Here is a 26,572-nt window from a genome sequence, read left to right as displayed (position 1 = left end):
GCCCTGGGGCAAAGAAACAGCAGCAGTGGTAGAGCTGAGGTGAGGTGTTTTGTCAAGATACACCACCATGAAGCTGCCTGAAGCAATATAGCTGAGGAAAAAGTAAATGCAAAGGAAGTGAAGTAGGGAGCAAGAATTATCTGATTCAGAGCCATTTGCCAAAAAGGGAAGTGACGTGTGGTCAATTCTCTAAGACTTAAATAAATATATTTTGAAAAATTTTTCCTCATGAAATCAATTTATATTCAGCTTTAATGGTGATAAAAGGGATATCTTTGAAGTGCCCAGAATATATGTCTCTATAAAAAATTCTGCCCATTTTGGTTTTTTATTTTATTATTATACTTGGAGAGCTCTTTATATATTCTAAATACAAGTCCATTATCGGGTATATAAATTGCAAAGATTTTCTCTTAGTCTGTGGCTTGTCTTTTCATTCTCTTAACAGTATCTTTCAAGAGCAGAAATGTTTAATTTTGACTAAGTCCAATTTATCAATATTCTTATATAAATCTTGCTTTTGGTGTTGTATTAAGAAATCTTTGTTTATCCCAAAATTGTAAATGCTTTTCCTTGTTTCTTCCAGAAGTCTTACTGTTTTAGGTTTTATGTTAAATTTATGAGCCATTTTGAGTTAATTTTTGTATATGGATCAAAGTTCATCTATTTTGCATATAGCAAATTGTTTCAGCCCCATTTATTGAAAAGACTCTCTCTACTGAATTAGTTGTCTTTGCATCCTAGTTAAAAACAGCTGTATGTATATGTATTGGCATATTTCTAAATTCCCTATTCCAGTGATCTATTTGTCTAACTTTACGACAATACGACATTGTCTTGATAAAGGTAAATTTCTAAGTCTTGAAATCAGGTGGTATTAGTCCTCCAACTTTGTTCTTCTTTTTCAGAGTTGTTGTGCGTGTGGTTTTTTTTTTTTTTTTTTTTTTTTTTTTACTTCTAGGTCCTTTGCATTTCCATATGAATGTAGAATCATTTTGTCACTTTCAAAAGGAAAAAAATCTGTTGGGATTTTGATTGGGATTGCACTGAATCTATAGATCAATTTGAACACAACTGACATCTTAACAATGTTGAGTCTTCCAACCCATGAATATGGTATCTCTCTCCATTTACTTCGGTTTTTAGGCAAAAAAGTTTGCAAACACTTCACCAAAGAAGATATATGGATGACAAATAAGCACATGAAAATATGCTCAACATCACTGGTCATAAAGGAAACGCAAATTAAAATTGCAATGAGCTACAACTACACACCTATTAGAAGAGCTAAAATAAAAAAACTGACCACACCAAATGTCAGCAAGGATATAGAGAAATACGAACTCTCAAACATTACTCTTGGGAATGTAAGACGGCACAACCACTTTGGAAAACTGTTGGGCAATTTCGTAAAAAGATAAACAGACACCTCCTACATGATCCCTGGGTATTTGCCAAAGAAATGACAGTGTATGCTCATATAATAACATCCTCATAATGTTCACAGCAGCTTTATTTATACTAGCCAAATCTTCAAAATAACCCCTATGTCCATCAACAGTAAATGGACAGTATGTAGTGCGTCCATACAATGGAGTACCACTCAGCATAAGAAGAATGCACTAACATTACATGCCACGACACAGATGAAGCTACTTATGCTGAGGAGAGAGACCTGACATAGAAAAGTGCGCGCAATTTTATAAAATTCTAGAAAACAGATCAGTATTTGCCTGGGGACGAAGGGGAGGAACAAGCAGGACAGAAGGGAGAGATGAGAAAGGGGAAGGAGGAAACTTGGGTGTTAATGGAAATGTTTATTATTTTGATTGTGCGGGTGATTTCATGAGTATAAACATTTGTCCAATCTCACTGAATTTTACCCTTTAAATATATTCAGTTCATTGGATATTAATTATACCTCAATAAAGCTGTTAAAAGAACACATTCTGATTTCTGGACAGTAATGGATCTATATAATAGCACTTTCTTTGCAGTGAATTTTTCAACAAATAGAAGCTTAAAAAATTACAAAATAGCAATATTTCTGGGGCTGGCCCCGTGGCCGAGTGGTTAAGTTTGCGCGCTCCGCTGCAAGCGGCCCAGTGTTTCGTTGGTTCGAGTCCTGGGCGCGGACATGGCACTGCTCGTCAGACCACGCTGAGGCGGCGTCCCGCATGCCACAACTAGAAGGACCCACAACGAAGAATATACAACTATGTACTGGGGCTTTGGGGAGGAAAAAAGGAAAAAAATAAAATCTTTAAAAAAAAAATAGCAATATTTCTAACAGTAAGGACAAAGGCAGAAGAGTAACTATCCATAGCCACACCACTTAGAGAATGAAATTTTATCACTTTTATATGTATATATAGATATATAAAATATGTATATATTTGAAAAGAAAGGAGAAAAGATATATATGGGAACTAAGATGTTAGCTATTCCCCCATAACTGTTATTAAATTATGTTAAACTAGGAAAGCACTTAAGCAGAAAAGTGTGAACACTGCCAATCTCAAAATGTAACGCTTATTATCTTTAAAAGCATTTTGTTACTTTTATAATACCTGAAGTGATATAATAATGTCAGTCACTTAACCAGATCTTAGAGTATAATATCTTCATCTTAAGTACTATTATTCCAGTATTTTAATAATTTTCTCACAGTCCCAGAATGTGATCTTTTGTGCTCTGATGACACTTAAATTAATAGCATAATTTTCTGGTACTTGCAACAGTTGCTTTCCATTCTGATTTTTTTACACTTTCCTATAATACTTGCAGATAAATCCTGTAATAATCATTTTTGTCTTTATCTCTAAGGGATTCAAAAGGCTTCAATAGAATAAGGAAATTTATCAAGAGATTAAACTTTTTAAGAAATTTAATTTTAATATTAATTGCAATATTTCCAATCAGATATCTTTAAAGAGATGATAAATCTCTTAAATATTCAGTTCATTTGATCTTACTTGCAAGCTTCATTGATGTTCTCAACTCTTTCTAGAGGTACCTCTATAACTAAATCTATTTAATCAAATGCTATTCTCTGTCAAGCAATCCATAAAGAATACATCACCTCTTAAATTTATTTTGACTATAACTGACCACTGATGATTTAAAAGATTTCTTACTATTTTTAAGTCATGTGAAGAGGGTATCTACTCACAACTCAAATGAAACATATTCACTTAACGTGTAGCCATTACAGAATGATTGTAGCAACTCTTGTTAAAATAAATAACAGATTTTTCTTTAAAACAAAAGAAAAACATCTGTCAAATGTATGCTGAAAATAAATAGGCACTTACTTTCAATCTGGCCTTTAGCTATCCTATACTGTAGACTACTAAAAAAGAAATCAAAATAGAGCCAAGTAGGAGAGCTTTCTGGGTAAATGGCTGAGTAGAAAGAACAAGGAAACTCTCTTCCCACCTAGAGAACAACTGCACTGACAGAATTGGCCTGATGTAACTATTTTGGAACTCTGGAGTCTAGGGAAGGCTTGCAACTTCACCAATTTCAGCTCTTAGCTTGGCAGGGGCTACCGAACACTCAGGCCCCAGCACCATGTCAGGCATCCCTGCACACATTCTAGGAGCAATCTGCAACACAGCTTGGAGGAGCAAGGGTGGGCACAAAGAACCCGGTCTTCAAAATATCAGGAATCTGTGCTGATGGCTGATTGCTGCTTCTGATCTCAGAGGGGCAGACAAAGAGGCAGCTGCCATTATTGCTGCACCTCTCTTTATTGTTGCACCTCTCTTTATTGTTACAAGCCCCTCCCCCATCCTGCTGAAGTGACTTCCAGGGTATTTAAGGGGCCAGTGGTCTTTAATTCCCCCACTTCATTTTTCTCTTTTTCCCCATTTTGGGAGCCAGACATTAGACACAGAACATTCATAAGCAACTGAATATACAAGGGAAATCTGTAAGTTCTGCACATGCCCAGGGAAAAGTGCAGGCTCAGAAAAGACCAGAGAACACCTTAAACTTACACCTCAGGCTGATATTTGGCACAGAGACAGCCTACAACAATCAAAACGAAAAACAAAAAAAATATGCAAAAAACAGGGGAGATGTTGATCTTTCCTCTCCGGGGAGAAGAGAGAATTCTATTTCTTGAGTTACCACATTATTAGATTAAAATGTCCAGTTTTCAACAAAAAAGAACCACAAGGCATAAAAAGAAACAGGAAGTGTGGCCGAGAATCAAAGAAAAAATAAATTGACAGAAAATTGTCCCTAAAAAAAATGATAGTGGATAGACTAGAAAGAGAATTTAATTTAAAACTGTCTTAAGAATGATTAAAAAATTAAAGGAAGATGTGCAGAAAGTCAAGAAGACAATGGATGAACAAAGCAAATACTAATTAAGAGAGAGAAAACCTAAAAATAAGCCAAAAAGAAATTCTGGAGATGAAGAGTACAATAACTGACATGAAAAATTCACTAAAGGAATCAAAAAGCATATTTTACAGACAAAAAAAAGAATTTGCAAACTTGAAGATAGGACAATGGACATTATTGAGTCTGAGGAACAGCCAGAAAAGAGACTGAAGAAAAGTGAACAGAGTCTAAGGGACCTGTGGGACACCATCAAATAGACTAACATATACATTGTAGGAGTTCCATAGAAGAAGAGAGAGAAAAAATGGCAGAGTGAGTATCTGAAGAAATAATGGCTGAAAAATTCCCAAATCCAATAAAAGACATGAATATAAACATCCAAGAAGATCAAGGAACTCTAAGTAAGATGAATTCAGAGACCCACCCTGTGACACACTATAATCAAATTTTCAAAAGCCAAAGATGAAGAAAGAATCTTGAAAGCAGTGAGAAGTGACTCATCACATACAGGGGATCCTCAGTAAGGCTATCAGCAGATTTCTCATTAGAAACTTTGAAGGTTAGAAGGCAGTGGGCTAATATATTCAAAGTGCCAAAGGAAAAAAAACTGCCAACCAAGAATCCTATGTCTAGCAAAATGGTCTTTCATCAGTGAGGGAAAAATTCAGACATTCCTAGGTAAACAAAAGCTGAAGTAGTTTGTTTTCATTAGACCTACCTTGCAAGAAGTGCTAAAGTGAGCCTTGCATGTTGAAATGAAAGGACAATAGACAGTAACCTGAAGCCCTATGAAGAAATAAAGATCTCAGCAAAGGTAAAACATGGGGAATTATAAAAGCTAGTATTATTCTAACAATGGTTTTTAACTCCACTTTTTGTTTGCTACATGATTTAAGAGACTAATATGTCTTAAAACAATTAGTCTAACAGCTAGTACGATTGTAACTTTGGTTTGAAATTCCACATTCTTTTTCTATATAATTTAAGAGATAAATGCACTTAAAAGAATTATTAGTTTATGGTTTGGGGCATGCAATGTGTAAAAATATAATTTTGTGACATCAACAACTGAAAAGGGTGGATAGAGAACTGTAAAGAGATTATATATGTTATTGAAGTTAAGCTGGTCCTAAGGTTTTAACCTTTACATGTAATCCCCATGATAACCACAGAGAAAACATCTAGAGAATACACACAAAAAGAAATGAGAAAAGAATTTAAACATTTTACTACAAAAAAACCAACTAAACTCTAAAGAAGACTGTGATGCAGGAAATAAGGGACAAAATAACTATAATACATATGTAAAACAGCAGCAAAATAACAGAAATAAATCCCTCCTTATCAGTAATTATTTTAAATGTAAATAGATTAAAGTCTCCAAGCAAAAGACAATAGATTGGCAGGATGGATAAAAACACATGATCCAACTATATGCTATCTACAAGAGATGTACTTTAGATCCATAGACACAAAGAAGTTGAAAGTCAAAGGATGGAAAAAGATATTCCATGCAAATAATAAGCAAGAGAGAGCAGAGGTGGCTATGCTAGAATCAGACAAAATAGACTTTAAATAAAAATAGATTACAAGAGACAAAAAAGGACATTGTATATAAATAAAAGGTTCAATACAGCAAGAAAACTTAACAATTATAAACATATATGCAACTAATAACAGACCATCAAAATATATGAAGCAAAAATTAAGAGAATTGAAGGGAGAAATAGTTCTACAATAATAGCTGGAGAATCCAATACTGTACTCTCAGTAATGGATTGACACCAGGCAGAAGATAAGTAAAGAAACAGAAGACTTGCACAACACAATAAACCAACTAGATCTAACAGACACATAAGGAACACACTACTCAAGAAAAACAGAACACACACTCTTCCCAAGTGCATATGGGCCGTTTTCCAGGATACAACATATATTAGCCTCAAATTAAGTCTCAACAGACTTAAAAAGATAGATGTTATACAAATGATCTTTTCCAACCACAATAGGATGTAGTTAGAAATCAAAACCAAAAAGAAAACTGGAAAACCAACAAATTTGTGGAAATTAAACAACATACTCTTAAACTGCCAATAGATCAAAGAAGAAATAACAGAGAAATCAGAAAATATTTAGAGACAAATGCAAATGAAAATACAGCATACAGAAACTTACAGGATGCAGTAAAAGCAGTACTAAAGGGGAAATTTATACCTGTAAATGCATACATTAAAAAACAAGAAAGATCTCATATCAACAACCTAACTATACAACTTGAACTAGAAAAAAGAAGAACGATCTAAACTTAAAGGTAGCAGAGGGAAGGAAATAATAAAGACTAGAGATAAAATTATAATACAAAAACAATGGAGAAAATAAATGAAACCAAAGGTTGGTTCTTGGAAAAGATCAATGAAGTTGACAAAGCTTTAGATAGATGAAATAAGAATTAAAGAGAGAGGCCTCAAATTACAAGAATCAGATGTGAAAGTGAGGACATTAATATCAACTGTGTAGAAATAGAAAGGATTATAAGAAATAACTATGAACAATTGTATGCCAACAAATTGGATAACCTAGAGGAAATGAGCAAATTCCTAGAACAAAACCTTTCAAGACTAAACCACCAAAAAGATAAAAAATCTGAATAAACCAGTAACTAGTAAGGGAATTGAATCAGTAATCAAAAATCTCCTGACAAAGAAAAGCCCTGGACCTGACAGCCTCACTGGTGAATTCTACCAAACATTTAAAGAACTAACATCAACCTTCTCAAACTTTTCCAAAATACTAAGGAGAAGGGAACACTTCCTAACGCATTCTTTGAGGCCATCTTTATCTTGATACGAAAGCCCCAAGAAAACAAAACTAAAAACCATTATCCCTTATGAATATTGATACAAAAGTCCTCAACAAAATACTAGCAAACCAAATTTACCAGCATATTAAAAAGGTTATATACCACGATCAAGTGGGATTTACTCCTGAAATGCAAGAATGGTTCAACATACACAAATCAATAAATGTAATACACCACATTAACAGAATAAAGGAAAAAAAAACCCCACATGATCACCTCAATTGACGCAGAAAAACATTTAACCTAAATAAACACCTTCAAGATAAAAATACTCAACAAACTAGGATACAAGGAAATTACTGCAATGTAATAAAAACTATATATAAAAAACCCACAACAAATATAAGCAATGGTAAAGACTGAAAGCTTTCCTCAAAGATCAGGAACAAGGCAAGGATGCCCACTTTCCACTTCTATTCAACACAGTACTGGAAGTTCTAGCCAGATCAATTTGGAAAGAAAAATAAATAAAAGGCATTCAAATTGGAAAGGAATAAGTGAAATCATCTCTGATCACAGATGATATGATCTTACAGGTAGAAAACTCTTAAACATTCCAAAAAAATTGTTAGAACTAAAAAATTAATTCAGCAAAGTACCAGTATGCAAAGTCAACACCCAAAAATTAGTTGCATTTCTGTAAACCAACAATGAACAATCCAAAAAGGAAATTAAGAAAACAATTCCATTTACGATAGCATTTAAAATAATAAAATACTTAGGAATTAACCAAGGAGGTTAAATATATAAAATAAAAACTATAAAACACTGCCAAAGAAATTAAAGACATAAATAAATTGAATCTCATCCTATATTCATGAAATGGAAGTCTTAACACTGTTTAGATGTCAATAGTACCCACAAAGTAATCTACAGAGAATGCAACCCCCATGAAAATCCCAATGACACTTTTGTGAGGAAATAGAAAATCCCCTCCTAAAGTTCATATGTAATCTCAGAGACCATAAAGAGCCACAACCATCTTTAAAAAGAACAAAGCTAGAGGAACACAGTGGAAAGAATAAAGAGGAAATCACACTCCCTGATTTCAAAACTTACTACATAGGCTACAATAATCAAAACAGTGTGATACTAACAAAAAAACAGACACATACAGAGGGCAACGGTATAGAATAGAAAACCTAGAAATAAACCCTTGCATATATCTGGTCAAATGATTTTTGACAAGGATGCCAAGATCATTCAATGTGGAAAGCAGCCTTTTCAACAAATGGTGCTAGCAAAACTGAATACCCACAGCAAAAGAATGAAGCTAGACCCTCACCTAACACCATATACAAAAATGGATTGAAGATCTAAAGGTAAGAACTAAAAGTGTAATATAAACTCTTAGAAAACACAGGGCAAAAGCTTCACAACACTGGATTTGGCAATGATTTCTTGGATGTGACAACAATAGAAAAAAGAGATAAATTGATCTTCATGAAAATTTAAAAATTTTGTGCATCAAAAGACAGTATCAACAGAGTAAAAAGGCAACCCAAAGAATAAGAGAAAATATTTGCAAATCATGTGTCTGATAAAGAATTAATACCGGAATATGATGAGAACACCTAACATACAACAACAACATAAAACAACCTGATTCAAAAATGGGAAAAGGAACTGAATGGATAATTCTCCAAAGAAGACATACAAATAGCCAACAAGTATATGAAAAGATGCTCAACATCACTTAGGGAAACACAAATCAAAACCACAATGAGATTACCACCTCACACTCATTAGAATGGCTACTATCAAAAAAAAAAAAAAAAACAGAAAATAACAAGTGTTGGCAAGGATGTGGAGAAAGTGGAACTCTTGTGCACTGTTGGTGGGAAGGTAAAATGGTACAGCTGCTGTGGAACAAAGTATGGCAGTTCTTCAAAAACTTAAAAATAGAATTGCCATGTGATTCAGTAATTCCACTTTGCAGTATATACCCAAAGGAACTGAACGTGGGGACTTAAAGAGATATTTGTACACCCATGTTCACGGCAGCAATATTCACAATAGCTAAAACATGGAAGCAACTCAAGTGTCCCTAAATGGATGGATGGATAAATAAAATGTGGTCTATACATGCAATGGAATATTTTCAGGCTTTCAGAAGAAAATTCTGACATATGCTACAACATGTATGAATCTTGAGGATATTATGCTAAACAAACTAAGTCAGCCAAAAAAGACAAATACTATGTAATTCCACTTACACAAGGTACTTAGGATAGTCAAAATCATAAAGACACTAAGTAGAATGGTGGTTGCTAGGGGCTGGTAGAAAGGGGGAAGGAGGAGTTACTGTCTAATGGGTACAGAGTTTCAATTTTACAAGATGAAAAGAATTCTGGGGATGGATGGCAGTGATGGCAACACAACACTATGGATTTATTTAATACTGCTGAACTGTAACTTTAAAAATGGTTAAGCTTGTAAATTTTACATGATGTGTATTTAACCACATTTAAAAAAGAAAAAGAGGAGAGTGATGTCACCATCATGGTGGACTGAGCTCTTCCCTTGGACTCTCCCCTCTAAGATACAACCAAAGGACATTCACACACCAAAGACGATACATACACATCATAAAAGATGTTTGGGAGACCCACACAGCCATCCACCTGAAGGAAGTGGTGAGGCTGGATCCTCCAGAGGAAAGGGAAGCTGATCTGCAGGAGCTCCATGGAGAGAGACAGGCTGTGGCAGCAGGAAGGGCACAGATGAGAAGGGTGCTGACGGTGCAAAGGGCAGAGGTGAGAAGGGTGCATCGTCCCCGCCCAGTACTCCAGCCCCAGAATCATCTGGAGCACGGTGTGGTGAGCATGGTGTTGGCAGCGGGGAAAGGGCACAGGCACTCCAGCCCCAGGTTCACAAGGAGTAAGCTGGCGGCAGTGGGAAAAGTGCACAGTCCCAGAGCCATCTGGAGCTTGGTGCAGAGTGTGGCAGCTGCGGAGGGGAAAGAGCACAGCCAAGAGACCCGCCCTGGCCCCCACCTGGTAATCCAGCCTCAGAATCATCTGGAGCATGGTGCTGAGAGCGTGGCAGCTGCAGACAGGAAAGTGTGCAGTCAAGAGAGGTACTCCAGCCCCCACCCGGTACTCCAGCCCCAGAATCGACCCAAGCACAGCACAGAGAGTGTGGCAGCAGCAGCAGAGAAAGGGAAGGTGCACCAGTCCTGCAATTGCCAAGAGCTCCATATAAAGAGACAAGCAGGTGCTGGGGGAAGCACTGGGGAAGAGAGTAGTCTTCCCCCTGCCCAGTGCTCTAGATCAGCCATTGATCAGTCACTCAGAGAAAAGCAGTAAGCAGCTGGAGCTGGGGAGCCCCTGCTTATGCTGGGCTCAGAATACACAGCACCTGATCCCCATCCCGTGGCAGTACATGGTAGCTGCGAACAGATAAGAACACCACGACGAAGCAAAAATCTACCCCATCAGGCAGCATAAGTAGACATATTAAAGCTCTAGATCAGAACGAAAGCGACAAGTACCCAGAAACTCATCCTGAAGGAACAAAAATTCATAAACTAAACAACAAATAATTCAAAACAGCTAACATAAAAAATTCAACAAGTTACAAGAAAACGCAGAAAGACAAATTAAAAAATTCAGGAGCTTCTTAACAAAGGAGATTGAAACCATAAAGAAGAACCAATCAGAATTGTTGATGAAAACCACAATGGATGAAATAAAGAAAAATCTGGATTCCCCAAACAACAGAGCTGACAATATGGAGAAGAGAATCAGTGAGTTAGAGGATAGTACTATAGAAATGCATCAGAGGGAGGAGAAGAGAGAACTAAGACTAAAAAGAAATGAAGAAGCTCTCAGAGTAATATCTAACTCAATCAGGAAATGCAACATAAGGATTACAGGTATTCAAGAGGGGGAACAGAAGGAGAATGGAGCAGAAAGCTTATTCAAAAAAAATAACAGCTGAGAACTTCCCAAAGCTGTGGAAGGAGCTAGAAATCCACGTGAAAGAAGTGTCCAGATCCCATAACTTTGTCAATGTAAAAAGACCCACTCCAAGGCATATAGTAGCGAAGCTGGCAAAGGAAAGGGACAAAGAAAATATACTAAAGGCAGCAAGGCAGAAGAAAATAACTTACAAAGGAACCCCTATCAGGCTTTCAGTGGATTTCTCAGCAGAAACCTTACAGGCTAGGAGAGAGTGGAATGATATGTTGAAAATCCTAACAGAACAAGAACTCAAAAATACAACCCCAGTTACAATTGCAACAAAAATAATAAAATATCTAGGAATAAACAGCCACGGAGGTGAAAGACCTATACAAGAAAAACTATAAGACATTACTGAAAGAAATCGATAATGATATAAAGAAATGGAAAGATATTCCATGTACATGGATTGAAGAATAAACATAGTTAAAATGGCCATACTACCTAAAGCAATCTGCAGATTCAATGCAATCCCAATCAGAATCCCAAAGACATTCTTCACAGAAATAGAAAAAAGAGTCTTAAAATTCCTATGGGGCAATGAAAGATCCCAAATAGCCAAAGCAATCCTGAGAAACAAGTGAACAAAGCTGGCGGCATCACAATCCCTGACTGCAAAACATATTACAAAACTATAGTAGTCAAAACAGCATGGTACTGGTACAAGAACAGGCACACAGATCAATGGAACAGAATTGAAAGCCCAGAAATAAAACCACACTTATATGGACAACTAATCTTCGACAAAGGAGCCAAGAAGAGACAATGGAGAAAGGAAAGCCTCTTCAATAAATGGTGCTGGGAAAATGGGACAGCCACATGCAAAAGAAAGAAACTAGATCGTTATCTTTCTCCATATACAAGAATAGACTCAAAACGGATCAAGACTTGAAGGTAAAACCTGAAGCCATAAAACTTCTGGAAGAAAATATAGGCAGTACACTCTTTGGCATCAGCCTTAAAAGGATCTTTACAAATACGATGTCCACTCAGACAAGGGACACAAAAGAAAAACTAAACAAGTGGGACTTCACCAGACTAAAGAGCTTCTGGAAGGCAAAGAAAACCAAGATCAAAATGAAAAAACAACCCACGAACTGGGAGAAAATATTTGCAAATCATATATCCGATAAGGGGTTCATTGCCATAATATACAAAGAGCTCACACAACTGAACTACAAAAAAATAAACAACCCAATCAAAAGGTGGGCAGAGGATATGAACATTTTTCCAAAGAAGATATACAGATGGCCAACAGGTACATGAAAAGATGCTCAACATTACTAATCATCAGGGAGACGCAAATCAAAACTACACTTAGACATCACCTTATGCCCAATAGAACGGCTATAATCACCAAGACAAAAAATAATAAATGTTGGAGAGGTTGTGCAGAAAAGGGAATCCTCATCCAGTGCTGGTGGGAATGCAAACTGGTGCAGCCATTCTGGAAAACACTATGGAGATTCCTCAAAAAACTTAAAACAGAATTACCATATGACCCAGCTATCCCACTACTGGGTATTTATCCAAAGAACGTGAAATCAACAATACAAAGAGGCCTATGTAACCCTATGTTCATTGCAGCATTATTCACACTAGCCAAGACGTGCAAGCAACCCAAATGCCCAACAATGGATGATTAAATAAAGAAGATGAGGTGTATATATATATATATATATATATACATACACACACAATGGAATGCTACTCAGCCAAAAGAAAAGACATAATTGTCCCATTCGCAACCACATGGACAGACCTTGCCAGAGAGAGAAAGACAAACACCATATGATTTCACTCATTTGTGGAATATAAACAAACTTACGGACAAAGAGAACAATTTAGTGGTTACCAGGGGAAGGAAGGGGAGGGTGGGCACAAGGGATGCAGGGGCACATTTATATGGTGTCTGACAAATATTAATGAACAACTGAAATTTCACAATGTTATAAACTATTTAGACCACAATAAAAAAAAAGTTAAAAAAAGAAAAAGAGAGATGCTAAGAATGCCAGGATAGGACTTGGATGCCTTGGCAGCCTGACCCCTGACTGATGAACAAAACTCCTGTGGTTGTTTATCTAGCATCTCTTTATCTCTCAGATGTTAACTCTGAGAAAAATCATTTCTGTACATTGCTGCTTAAGACCATTAATGTTTGGTTTGATATTATGCTATCATAATATGCTATGTTGTTTTTAACTTCCTTTACTTTGTATTAAAATACATACAAAGGTGTACATAGTTTAAAAAAAAATAAGCCAATTAGTAAAAAACAAATTAGTCTAGCTTTCTGTTCCAGTTAGGTCATACTGAAAAAAGAGTGCTAGTTCCCTTAACAAAAAAGGTTGGCTATATCTAATTTTTCATCACTCACACTAAAAACAACAAAATAAGGAAATAAATGGTCACGAAAATCTTTACTTCAGATAAGGTCAAGACTAACAGAGAGAATACCAGTGTGCTGCTTGGCTGCCAATGTTACTCTCACAGCCAGAGCCAGGAACTGCCTGACATCACTGAAGAAACAAACAAACAAAAAACTCTCTCATCACCTCTGCTATCTACCAACTCCAAAATTCCAGTTTGTTTCATTATATCCATCTGCTAAATTGGCTTAAATTCTAATAATCAACTTCCATTTTAGCACAAATAGAGGGGGAAAGTAAGTATATATCTCTCAGTGATACTAACGGATCATATTTGAATTAACATTTCTTATTATATCTGAATTATCATTTGTCTTTAATCTACTGGATCTTTATTCTCAATCTGGGCATCTATTTTTCGAAAAGGATAGCTTAAAACATACACACACGCACATGTACAGGTACACCAATACCTCCACATATTTCACACTAGCCCTTGGATCGCAAAAAAGAGTACAAATAGACATAGTGTATCAATTTATCAGATAGATTCCCTGTCAGGAACAAAACGTGAGGCAGAGAATGTTCATCAATTATACTTGTGTTGAAGTAAAGTTCCTTCACTGATATCAGAAAAAATAATCTTTTTATCCAAAAGTATTTTAAAATATAAATCACAACATTAAGAAGCCATTTGGAGACTGGTATTTAAATATTTTCTTTTACTTGGGACACTTGCTATGTAAGAATATTTTCCTGATTTACTCCAAACTATAATATTAAGTATTAGTCCAAGTAGTAACAATACATTAACCAGTAAAACTGTAAAACCAAACAATATTTCTCTCAACACCTCCTGTCTATGTTACCTGTGGTACAACGTCTATTTAGTCATCTACCACAACTACACAGCCTGGTGAGGTTCACATTAATCATTTTTCATTAATCATCCCTATTCTATTTTCCAACTTCAGAAAACTTCCTGATTATTGCATATAAATGTCATATTATCTTTAAAGTATACATAGTTCAACATATATAGAGAGATAACTGTTATTTATAGATGTGAGTGTATTTATATACACAAACATATATAAATGTATTTGGAGAAAAGAATTTCTTTGTCCATATTAAGTCTTGCTATTTGAAGAGCTTACCAATTCACAAATTTTACTAACTCTCTATATAACTTTGTACATTTGTATAGTACTTTATAATTCAAAGGGACATTTATACACAATATCTCAATTTACTCTCACATGCAATCTATGACGTTAGTATTATTTCCCTCTTTTTATAGGTAAAGTTAAATGATTTACCCAAGGTCAGGCACTGGTAAGTAAAAAGCCAGGATCTGACTGAGACTTTTAGACTCCGTGTTCTTTTTTACTATATTACAATGGTCCAGGAGAGTTAACTATGAAGGCTACCATAAAGGTCTACAACAAAGTCAGATTTATTAACTCAGCAGGCAAATCACTCAATGTGCCTTAAGGTGGTAGTGAAGACATCTAATAGAAAAACCAGATCCAGGGGCCAGCCTGGTGGCATAGTGGTTTAGTACACATGCCCTGCTTCAGCAGCCCGGGCTTCACAGGTTCGGATCCCAGGCGCAGACCTACACACTGCTCGTCAAACCATGCTGTGGCGACATCCCACATACAAAATAGAGGAAGACTGGCATAGATGTTAGCTCAGCAACAATCCTGCCAAAAGAGGAGGATTGGCAATGGATATTAGCTCAGGGTCAATCCTCCTCACCCTCCCCCCCCCCCCCAAAAAAAACCTGTTCCATAAAACTAATCTCTGAGTCTTTAAATTCAAGGAAGAATCTTACCATTCCATAAAAGTAACTCATGTGCTCATAATGTACAGATCTCAAATCTTCTGCAAAGCTTAAACTAACTTTGATGATTTTAGAAATAAACTGATATTATACTGATCTTCTTCCTTAATCTGGCAAGTAACAGTCTAAATTTCAAAGTCATATATCCAACTACCCACTAAACACATTTACTTACATATATCATAGGCATCTCAAACTCATCAAATTCCAAACTGAACTTGCCTCTAAACCTCCTCTTCTTCCTACATTCTCTATCTTGCTTGGTTGTACTACCACCATCTAACCTAGTCACCCACACCAGAAGCACTGGGAGAAATCCAAGAGATCTCATGCCAATCAATCACCAAGTTCTATCAATATAACCTGTGACGTTTTCTCAAATAATCCTCTTTCCTCTTTCTCTGCAACCATTAACCTAGAACAGATCCTAATCACTTCCTGCATGGATAGTACATAGTGGTCTCTCATCCTTCACCATAGTCTTGCCATCCTTACTTAGAACTCTACTTTACACTGACAGTGACCTATCTAGCACTAAAAAAATATGTTTTGCCGAAAACTAATCCAGGGAGGGGAAAAAAAAAAGTCATTCTGCAGATTTATAATATATCTTGGCATATATTATATGAGAAGTCCTAAGTCAAGAAATAAAATAACTTAAACCTAGAATTTCATAAATTTATTAGATCATAAAGTCCCTTCTTCACTTAAACCCTATTAATAGTCAAAAACAAAACAAAAAACCACTTTGAGAAATGCTATTATAAAACAAGATTCTGACCATGTCACACTTCTCCCTTATAACTCCATCACTTCCAGGATAAGGTCCAAGATCATCAGCATTTTGGTATTGCAGACCCACCTAACTCTAGCAAAAACAGTTTTATCTCTAACACTGACCTTAGAGTACCAAACGACGTGTAATTCATGCATTATCTCCTACAACGTCATGCCTCTGTTCTTTGGCTAATGTAGTTCTCTCCTGAAGTATCATGTCTCCTCCCAAGGCTAGCTTATTCCTCAAGACTTACTGAGCTCAAGTGACGTCTTATCCAGAAAACTTGCTTGACCTTGTCAAGTTAGACTATGTGCCTCTCCTCCACTTTATCAAAAGGGCTCATCACATCATTCAACACATTTTACTTAAATTATCTTTTTAAATACTTTTCTCCTTATCAGACTGAAAGTTACTCCTGAAAGCCTATTCCAGGGTTTTGGAACTGTCTAATTCACCTTAGCATCCTCAGGAGCCAGCTCAGTGCTCCACATATAGAAGGTAATAAATGTTCGTTGTATTTAAATTGTTTCCTACTGAAAAATGCTGCTTCCTGCTTTTTTGTTTCTGTAATTTTTCAAAGTAACTAACTATTAACAGAAGATAGCTATACAATTTCATCTAATCAGACACTAAAAGTAGAATATAACTTCCCTAGTTGACCTTTGTCAGTTCTCTAACAGATCTCACCTAAGTTCTATGAATGTCCAAAGAACTCTGAACTTCCCACCCTAACCTCCTCCAAATTACACAAGTGGCCAGGAAAATAAGGCAGAGGATTTATTTCTTTTGCCATTTGACTGCCTGTTGGAAACGTGGAATCCCATTCATATTTAGCATACTATTTAGAAGTTTCAATACTTCCCTTTAACTAGCAGCCCACTGGTGAAAGCAACGAAAAGATTTTTAACATTATTTTCATAACTAGTTTATACAGGAGAATTAAAATAAACAAAGCAAAGACTACACATTTAATAGTATATAAAAAGAGGTTAAAAGCTTCTAAGTAAGGAAGGTGGATTAAATACACACATTCAATTTCACTCCCTTCCCAAAACTCACTAAAACTATGTTGTGGCTTTTTTTTTTTTTCTTTAAGGCATAATCTCACAAAAACAGAGAGAACTGGGAAGGCAACAAAAATTTTGGAAGCAGAAAAGCAAAGCAACTGCTCTTATGAGCACAGATGTAAAACTCCTAAAAATACTAAGAAATGGAATCCAGCCACATATAATGTACATTGGAGATTATATATGTTGGGGAGGTGTATATCTATTGATAGATACATATAAAAATGCATATGACCTAACTGGGTTTATTTCAAGAATGCAAGATTGGATAACATTAGGAAATCAAACAATATAATTCACCATATTAATGAATTAAAAGAGGAAAATCATTTGATTATCTTGATAGAGAAAATACATTTAATAAAACTCAACTTTCATTCATAACAAAACTCTTAGCAAACTAGAAATAAATTCCATTAATCATTGATAAAGGATTTCGGTACAGGAAACATAAAGCAAAAATATACCTAACAATGAAAACTTAAAAGTTTTTCCTTTGAGATCAGGAACAAGACAAGAATCCCTGGGTTTAATATTTATATTTCACACAGTATTGGAGATCCCAGTGAGAACACTAAGACAAAGAAAGAAAGGTGTAAAGATGGGAAAAGAGAAAATAAAACTGTCATTTACAAATGATATGGCTATGTTCATAGAAAATCCAAATGAATCTACTGATAAATTATTAGATAAGAGAGTTTAACAAGGCCACTGGATAGAAAATCATTAAAAAAATAAATTTATTTGTATACACCAGCAAAAATAACAAAACTTAAAAAAGAAAAATTGACTGCTATATACAACAAAGAATGGCCAAAATTTAAAAGTCTGAACGTACCAAGTGATAGCTAGGATATCATTTTTGGCTTCTCAGCCCCAAATCCACCCTCATTACTTGCTCTGTGATAAAGGAGGTTTACCCTGTAAGTGTCTGTCTTTTACAGCTGAACATGTTCAGTCATATCAGTAGAGGATGCAATAGGATTAACTGCTTAATAATCCAGGCTACGGCTTCCTGTCCACCAGCGTTGGTCCATTTACAACCCAGAGGAGAGTTTTCTGCTTGCTCAGTGACTGCCAGGCAGAAAATTGGAAGAGTCTTATCCAAGAAATCTGACCAATCAATCATTCAAAAAGACCTAAAGATACTGATATTTGGGCTTCCTCATTATGAGACCTACTCAGATTACTACAATGAAGTTCACAGTTGACAAGCCCTACTCATGTACTCAGAGCTTCCAAACAGCTTTTTATACCTGACTTTTCATCATGAGCAGATACGCAAAGATTGTAAGCCTAGGAAAAAAGCAACTCAAGAAAATAGAAACTACTCAGAGGGGGGAAAAGACAAAAATATAATACTAATATCTCTGGGGACAAAAAAGATATATCTATGAATTAACTGTTAGAAATTAACATGATAGTAGAAGTGAAAAACTCAACAGGAAGGTTGTTAGGTAAAGCTAATGAAATTTCCCAGAAAGTAAACTAATAGAAAACCCAATGGAAATGATTAAGAGGAGATTTAGACAACTGATAGAAAATTGGGAGTTGAACAAGTTTTAAGCATGTAGAAAACTAATGAAATGAAAAAGAAGGACAATTGTTAACTCTAGGAATAACAAAAATCGGGGTGACAAAGGAAAAATAATCATAATTAACTACATGGCTTATATCTGCATAGTATACACATATATTCATAATAACGTAAACACGGAAATACTGATATAATCAAAATTACAATATAACTATTGGGGAGAACAGGAAGATAGGAAGTATGCATGCCTGTGCAGTGAGGGCAGGTTTAGGAAATAGCAAACTCCTCATTATAACAGTGGGAAGTTAACAGATAATGCCTAAAATACCAAAATAAAAGGTAAGTATAACTACAAAGCATGTAATAATATAAACCATAACACCAAAAGGATCAGCTAATGATGAAAAGTGGCAGACCCTGGAGAAGGAGAAAAATGTGGGACAGAGGCTAGCAAATACTGTTTTGTCTAAAAAGAAAACAAACAACAAAAAACACTTTGTAAACCTAACTCTCTAAACTATGTTCATGTATAAATTTAATGAAAGTAAAAACTTCAAAAAAAATTAATAGCTTGCCCATATTCTGATGATAATATAGAAAATAAGATATAATAAAAATATAATAAAGAAAGACCACATTCACAACAGCAACAAAAATTTTAAAATACTTAGGAATAAATTCTACAAAAACGTGCTACATGTGGATTAAGAAACCACTTCTACTTAACTGAGGGACCTGAATAACTGTAGAGATAACCAGTTCTAAGATTGTGAACATACCAATTCTTAATTTGATGGATAAATGTAAACCCAATTACGACTAAAAACTAAATGATTCTAAGGATTACCTGGAATAATAAATGCATAGCACTATCAACGATGTTTTGAAAAATGAAATATTTTGTTAAGTGACAAGCCTAGTTTGAAAATTATTATCCAGTGAGGTACCAATTCTAAATGAAGGCATTAAAGATGATTTTGTATTTTGTTAATTTTGCCTATTTGTACTTTCTCTCTCCTTTTTTCTTTTTAAGAATCAAGGCAGGGTATTTTTAAAATAAATAAGTTATTGAAAAAGAAGAAGGAAAGGTGGTTAATAGGTTACTGAATCCAATAGGGCACACTGATACTTTTTCTACCATATCACATAATCTCATTAATAGATCAAGTTTCCTTGTTTCGATCCCTTTTATGTATTTTTATTCATACCACTGTGGCAACAGTAAAATTTCCAAGAAGGCAAAAGTGCATTTACTAAGCAACTTAAGAGTGAACAAAAATCCAGTACCATGAGTTCTCTAAGAAAGATAACAAAGAGAAAATTGGAAAGAAAGATAATCCAGTGGGTCAAAAAAGGAGATCATTAGAGTGGACATTGAGGGGCTTTTTTTCCCCTGACATTCTGTTTTTTTTAAACCAAATTTATTTTTCTTAACATCTCTGTGAAAGAGAAAAAGTTTATTATTTCCACAAACATATGAACTGAGGCAAAGGGCAGTCATGTGACTCGTTTCAAATTATACAATTAAGTCAACGGCTGAACTGTAAACAGAAACTAGGATACCCAACTGCTAGTCTGCTGCTCTAACTAATGGATCATGCTCCCTGCTATGTAATAGGACTGTTTCCTTTAATTACAAATTCTTCATTCACCATCAGATTACCAGCCAGAGGCTTTATCATTAGTTTTGCTCTTCTTACATTCATGGCATTATTCCAAGAATATGAGACTTCCATGATAAAAAATATAAAGACCAGTGCTTACCGTATCGTACCAAATCTGAAAATTCCTACTGCCATTGCAAGGATACTTCACCAAGCCTGCACTTAATGGCACATTTATAGGTAGAATCGCAATTTCAACGTCCATTTTGGGTTGGTCAGCAATTTGGAGAAAATGAATCTCGTTTTTATAGAATCACTAACTTCGATGTGCTTAAAATCTTACATTAGGGCACTCTACGGTCCCATTAGAATATTCACATATATGACCTGTATGTAAAAGTCCAAAGGGTAGCAGACTGTTAAAGATATATTTTGCAGTGTTTGTGATGTTGAGAGGTAGAATAAAATAAAAATCATGAGATGCTCTTACATTCTAAGCAAAAATCTATGACAGAAAATGTACTGGGTAAACAAACAAAGTAACTATCTGAAAAGAGGTGTACAGCCCCTTGTCTTTGAGAAGCACTTTGTGTTTCTTTGGCACATATCATGGCAGCAGTAGTAGCAGCAGCCTTGCCCTTGGTGCTGATTTCTTACTACTCTAAATGTCTCCTCTGAGCCAGAATACACTGGCTGTTGCTGATCATGCTGTGAGACACCTGCACTGGCTACTAGGCTTGTCATGACGCACAAAACCCTACCATCTTCAGCTTGACATTGTGCAAGTTATAATTATTCATCCAAATGAATATGTCAGAGCAGCAGCAGCAGACCTCTCATCAGAGCAAAAGAAAAATACATCAAAACATTATCAACCCAGCAGGAAGACAGGGACCATAAGGAAAATTACCCATTTTTAATATGGATGCCACAAAGCCATGCCTATTATCTTACAAAAAGAAAGGAAAATAAAGATCTTCCAAGTTTAAAGTCCAGAAACACTTAATCCAATGAGGAAATGTACAAAAGCAGACAAGGAATTTGTTTTTAAAAAAGCCAATTATCTGGAACCTATTTACAGTCTTTTAAATGTAAGTTTGCTATTAGACTACAATAGTAATACTGATTTTGCTTAAGAATTACAACTGTTTAAAAATTGTTTAAAAAGAAATAATCACTTCACAAGCGGAATTGTTCCCAAGAAGTCAATGAAAAACGATCAAGCACAACAAAGAAGTCTGACACTGCTTCTTAGTTTCAAAACACAAACTAATATTGCCAAACTCTTATCACATCTAAGACTCAAAGGATTCATACCGCCAGTAGCATCACCAAAATGCTCATGATGTACAGCTAGACTCTAAAACTATAAGTAAACAATATATTTTGAAAAATTTCTAAATTTTAATGGCATATGTAAGAGAATTACTGAAATCACCCCCAGACCTCCACAAATGAAGACACATCCAAATTCTATGAGTATGTATATGTGTGTGTGTGCATACACATAAAATAGGCAAGTGTAAATATAGATTCCTATCTCATACTTAAATACTTAAATTAAAACTATAACTTTTAGAACAACCTATAGGAGAACATCTTTTCAGAGCAAGATACGGAAGATTTTCTCATTCAAGACACAAAAAGCAGAAATCACAAGGAAGAAATTGATAAATGTGACCATATTGAAAGTTACTTCTGATTGACAAAATATATCATAAACAAAGTTAAAAGACATGCCCCAGGGAGAAGATACTTACATCCCACATAATCAACAAGAATTCATATCTAAAATATATAAGGAATGCATATAATGAAAGAAAAATTTTAAATAGGCAAAGATTACAGACACAATAATAATGATTATCAATTCTTGATAAGAATTAAGCACAGACTAAGACTTGGAAAGGATTTGGGAAAGTAGGAATTACTATGCATTGCTTGATAGCAGTATGAACTTATACAACCAATTTGGGAAGGCAATTAGTAATCTCAGAGAGGTGCACTCCCTACAATTCAGCATTTTCACTTCTAGGCATAACTCACACCAAGAGACTCACATGCGTACAAGGAAACATGTAAGGATGGTCACTGCAGCACTGTTTAAGTAAGAAATTGTGAAAAACCCTATCAGCAAGGCAACGGATAAATTATCTGGTGCATTCATATAATGGGATGATATAAAGCATTTAAAATAAATATAGTAGACATGCATAGACCATAGGTGAATCTCAGAAACAATGTTGTACAAAAGTCAGACTGCAAATGTTACAGAATATGGTGTAAACAAATGCAGCAAAAAAATATGCATGGATAGCATAAACATCAATTTCTAGAAAGGGAGTAGAGGAAAGAAGGAGGAAAGAAGAGAGGGAAAAGAGGAGTAAAGTCTTGCTTGTTCCTGAAATATTTTATTCCTGAGAGAGACATAAATAGGGAGGCATAACTGAAGCAACTGTGGCAAAACATTAACATCTGTCAAATTTGAGTTGTGGATAAAAAGGTATCCAAATTTCTATCTGCACTTCAACTAAGAATTTCAGTATATTCTTTTATTTAAAAAAAGAATTTATGACATTCCAGTTACTACTAATTAATTCTGTTTTCTTGTAACTAGTACAAAACAGAAAGCTTCTTGTATGACCCAATTAAATCTAAAACTTGAATTTGAATTAATATCATAAACACTTATTCCATGCTTATATGTGCAAGAAACTGAGCTGGTGTTAAGTAGGTATACAAAATTTAAAAGAAATTGCCTTCAAAGATTCTCCAGTGTAGTGGAGTCACAAACTAATTTTGCTAAATGGCAGAATAAGGTAAGTGCTAAACAGTCTTTTTGTGGCAAAGCAAACTTTTTCACAGATTAAAGTCTAGGAAAAACTTGTATGGTTATCTATATTAAAAACATTAAGAAACTCATCAAAAATATATTCTTTAACCTTGGAATTTTGATAAACATTAGAGTGTAATTTAGAGATAGCACATCTGGAAAGAGTAATACAATCTAGGTACAATCTTATTTCATGATCTCACATGAAACATAAAGATAGAGTTTATATAGGGCTGGCCCAGTGGCGTAGTGGTTAAGTTTGCATGCTCCACTTCAGTGGCCTGGGTTTTGCAGGTTTGGATCCCAGGCACAGACCTACACACCACTCGTTGGCAGCACGCTATGGTTGTGATCCACATACATAATAGAGGAAGATTGGCACAGATGTTAGCTCAGGGCAAATCTTCCCCAGCAAAAATAAAGAATAATATAGCAGACTTTTTTTCCTTCACCTATCAATTTAATTTCTCAATACATTGGCAATATCTAACAAGATAATATATTTAGAAGTGCATTGTAAACTCTAACATTATTATATAGATATAAGGTAGTATAATTATCAATAGTACCATCATCAACATTATGTCTGTGTGATTTTTAACAAAGTGGCAGAATGGTGGTTAGCTTCAAAGAACAATCTAATGATGACGGTCATGGTCCTTCTTTCACCAAGTTAAATTGTGGCAGTTGATAGCAAAATGGAGAGACTATTTCTGTCTTATGCAAAGAGAAAAAAAATTCATGGTGATGGTTGACAAATACTCTCTAAATAGAGGCTAACCATCCAAAGCAGAGTACACTGAACTTAACCAGTAGGCCGGGGGCCAGCCCACAAATCTGCTATATTCTTTACTCAAAAGTATGAATATCCCAAAACACATACAAAAAGAATATAGTCTGAGTTCAACAATGAACTAAGGGGCTGGCCCAGTGGCACAGTGGTTAAGTTCGCACGTTCAGCTTCGGCAGCCCAGGGTTCGCCAGTTGGGATCCCAGGTGCGGACATGGCACCACTTGGCAAGCCATGCTGTGGTAGGCGTCCCACATATAAAGTAGAGGAAGATGGGGACAGATGCTCAGGGCCAGTCTTCCTCAGCAAAAAGAGGAGGATTGGCAGCAGATGTTAGCTCAAGGCCAGTCTTCCTCAAAAACAAAAAAGAATGAACTAATGACAAACACTTTAAAAGAAAAACTCAGCGGAAATGGCAGAGTTTATACTTTCAGTCATAGCTCATTCCCTTCTGAAAAAGATTCTCTGATATTATGTGATCAATGTTAAATGTTTTAGCAATCTGAAAAATTTCACCCAATTTTCCACTTACTTATAAAGAGTTCTTTAGAATTTAATTTTAAAGAAAATTTTCTGTCAATAGAGCTTCTTCATGTTTATCCAAAATGAAGTATAAAGATCTAAAGGCTGAATGGTGTATGTGCACGTCTGTGTTTGTGTGTGTGTATGTGGAGAGACAGAAAATGGACATTAACTACCAGCAACATAAAAGAAATACTCTAGAAGTCCTGTTTATAAATAAAAGCTTAAAGAAAACTAAAAAAAAAACCAAACAAAAATCACTTCATAACCTATAATGGCCACTTGGGAATAAAAAGAATATCCTTTTTAGCTATTTAAAATAAATTTAAGAATTTACCTGTGGCGTCCAGGAAACAGAAAATGAAACAGGAAGATCCACAAAACAATCTGGTGATTCTGCAGGGTACTATGAAAAAGCATAAAATTAGGTCATTTTTGCCGCTGTGTGACAATTCACATGAAGTATTTTAGAAAAACTGATTAGAAAAAGCATTATTATAAATGCAGATGTATTATATATAAATGTTTTGCTTCTACTATTATAGAGATGCCAAGGGCTGATTAACAGTCAAGTTATGCTCAGGACAAACAAAGTTTGGTGATTTGGGGATGCCAAAGCAATCAGTTTTGAGTAATGAATTAAGTCAGCGTCAGTTCAGCTGCTAATGTGATTTGAGGGGTGAACACCACTGGATCTCTGTTTCTCTATCTTTAAAATGAGAGATCAAACTGGTTGATATTTAATTTCCTTTCAGTCTAAAATTTAATCTCACATAGACTCAGTCACTGTTTAAAGAGGCAGTATCCGTTCAAAGAATCAAGAAATGCACAAAAATGAAGACATATAACTATCAATTTAAAAAAGTATTTTCGACAATAAAGTAACCACTTTTAGCAAGAAGATAAATTTTTTAAAAAACAATGAAATGCCTTCTGGCTTATTAAGGAAAAACAAAAGAAACAGTTTCAGGCAAGAAAAATCTTTTCATGGTTGATAAATAGAGAATTAATTCTTCAACAGTTTTATAAAAAAAATGATAGCCATAAGGACTTTTGGACATAAGGACGGGTTTCTAAGTTAACAAAGACAAAAGGTAGTTTTTCTTAAAATGAATTCTGTTATTAGAGAATTGTACTACATGATTTCTTTCAAATTCAATTCTGGATTCCTGAAAGTCACATGTAATTAAAAAATACTCATTTCTTTCCATTAAAAAACTAAATTTATTAAAAGAAAATTAGCTTCCAGAAAACTCCTTTTTATCATTTGACAAATGTTCAAAATGCTTCAAACTTTCACTTCTCTCAGCCTCTTATTTTTCACTACTTTGCTGAATAAGCAAAAGGGGACAAAAAAATGACCATTATAGCATTTAACAAACATCAGTTCATTTCAAGTTAATGCTTTGAAAAGAATTAATGTCTAGTTGGAGAAAAAAAGAAAGTAAAAGGTCAGGCTGAGATTAAGGAGGAAACTCTATTTCAGACAATTCAAAAGAGCAGAAAATGTACTTCAGAGTATAACTGCTAGAATCACTGGAAAAACAATTTGTACACCATTTTTACAAGTCACGTGATTACCTCAAAGTAAATACAGGCAGAGACCTTAGCTTCTCTGGTTTCGAGCTCTGCTTACTAACTTGTGGGATCTTGGACAAGTCATTTAACTTCTCTGGTTGTTTTATACGTAAAAATTATGGAACTCAACTGAAAGTGTCATAAAACGTCTTTTCTCTCTAAAATAATAATACATATCTGAAACCTCCATGGGTCAAAAATGGAATATTTAGTTCATTTTGAGTTGCTGCTATTTATCTCCTACTGATGCTGACAATAAATAATATCAATTCTCTAACTTAAGCAAATCATCAATGCAGGTGAGAGTATGAAAGTTAATGAAAGGTGTACTGTATTTAGAATAGATAAAGCAAAGAAAAAATCTACGACTTTGGAAGCCATTAAGTACATACAGCACAGTATGTTAAAAGAGAATATGATTCTACACTCAAATAGGATTCAGTATAGTAAATGGTACATATGTACTG

At 35.0% G+C, this 26,572-nt stretch overlaps 1 protein-coding gene across 4 annotated transcripts in view; it reads right to left on the bottom strand.

The window, feature by feature from the left end:
- Positions 1–26,572, bottom strand: part of FANCL (FA complementation group L) — a 78,691-nt gene that overhangs the window by 14,366 nt on the left and 37,753 nt on the right. For all 4 annotated transcript variants that reach the window (XM_023619067.2, XM_070236335.1, XM_070236334.1 and 1 more), the window contains one exon: positions 24,865–24,933. In XM_023619067.2, coding sequence (XP_023474835.1) covers positions 24,865–24,933 — 69 coding nt within the window. The remainder of the gene's footprint in view (positions 1–24,864; positions 24,934–26,572) is intronic.

The sequence above is a fragment of the Equus caballus genome, chromosome 15 (genome assembly GCF_041296265.1).
Source record: "Equus caballus isolate H_3958 breed thoroughbred chromosome 15, TB-T2T, whole genome shotgun sequence".
NCBI lineage: Eukaryota > Metazoa > Chordata > Mammalia > Perissodactyla > Equidae > Equus > Equus caballus.
Note: the sequence above shows the minus strand (reverse complement) of the source record. Positions and strands in the feature narration are given on the sequence as shown.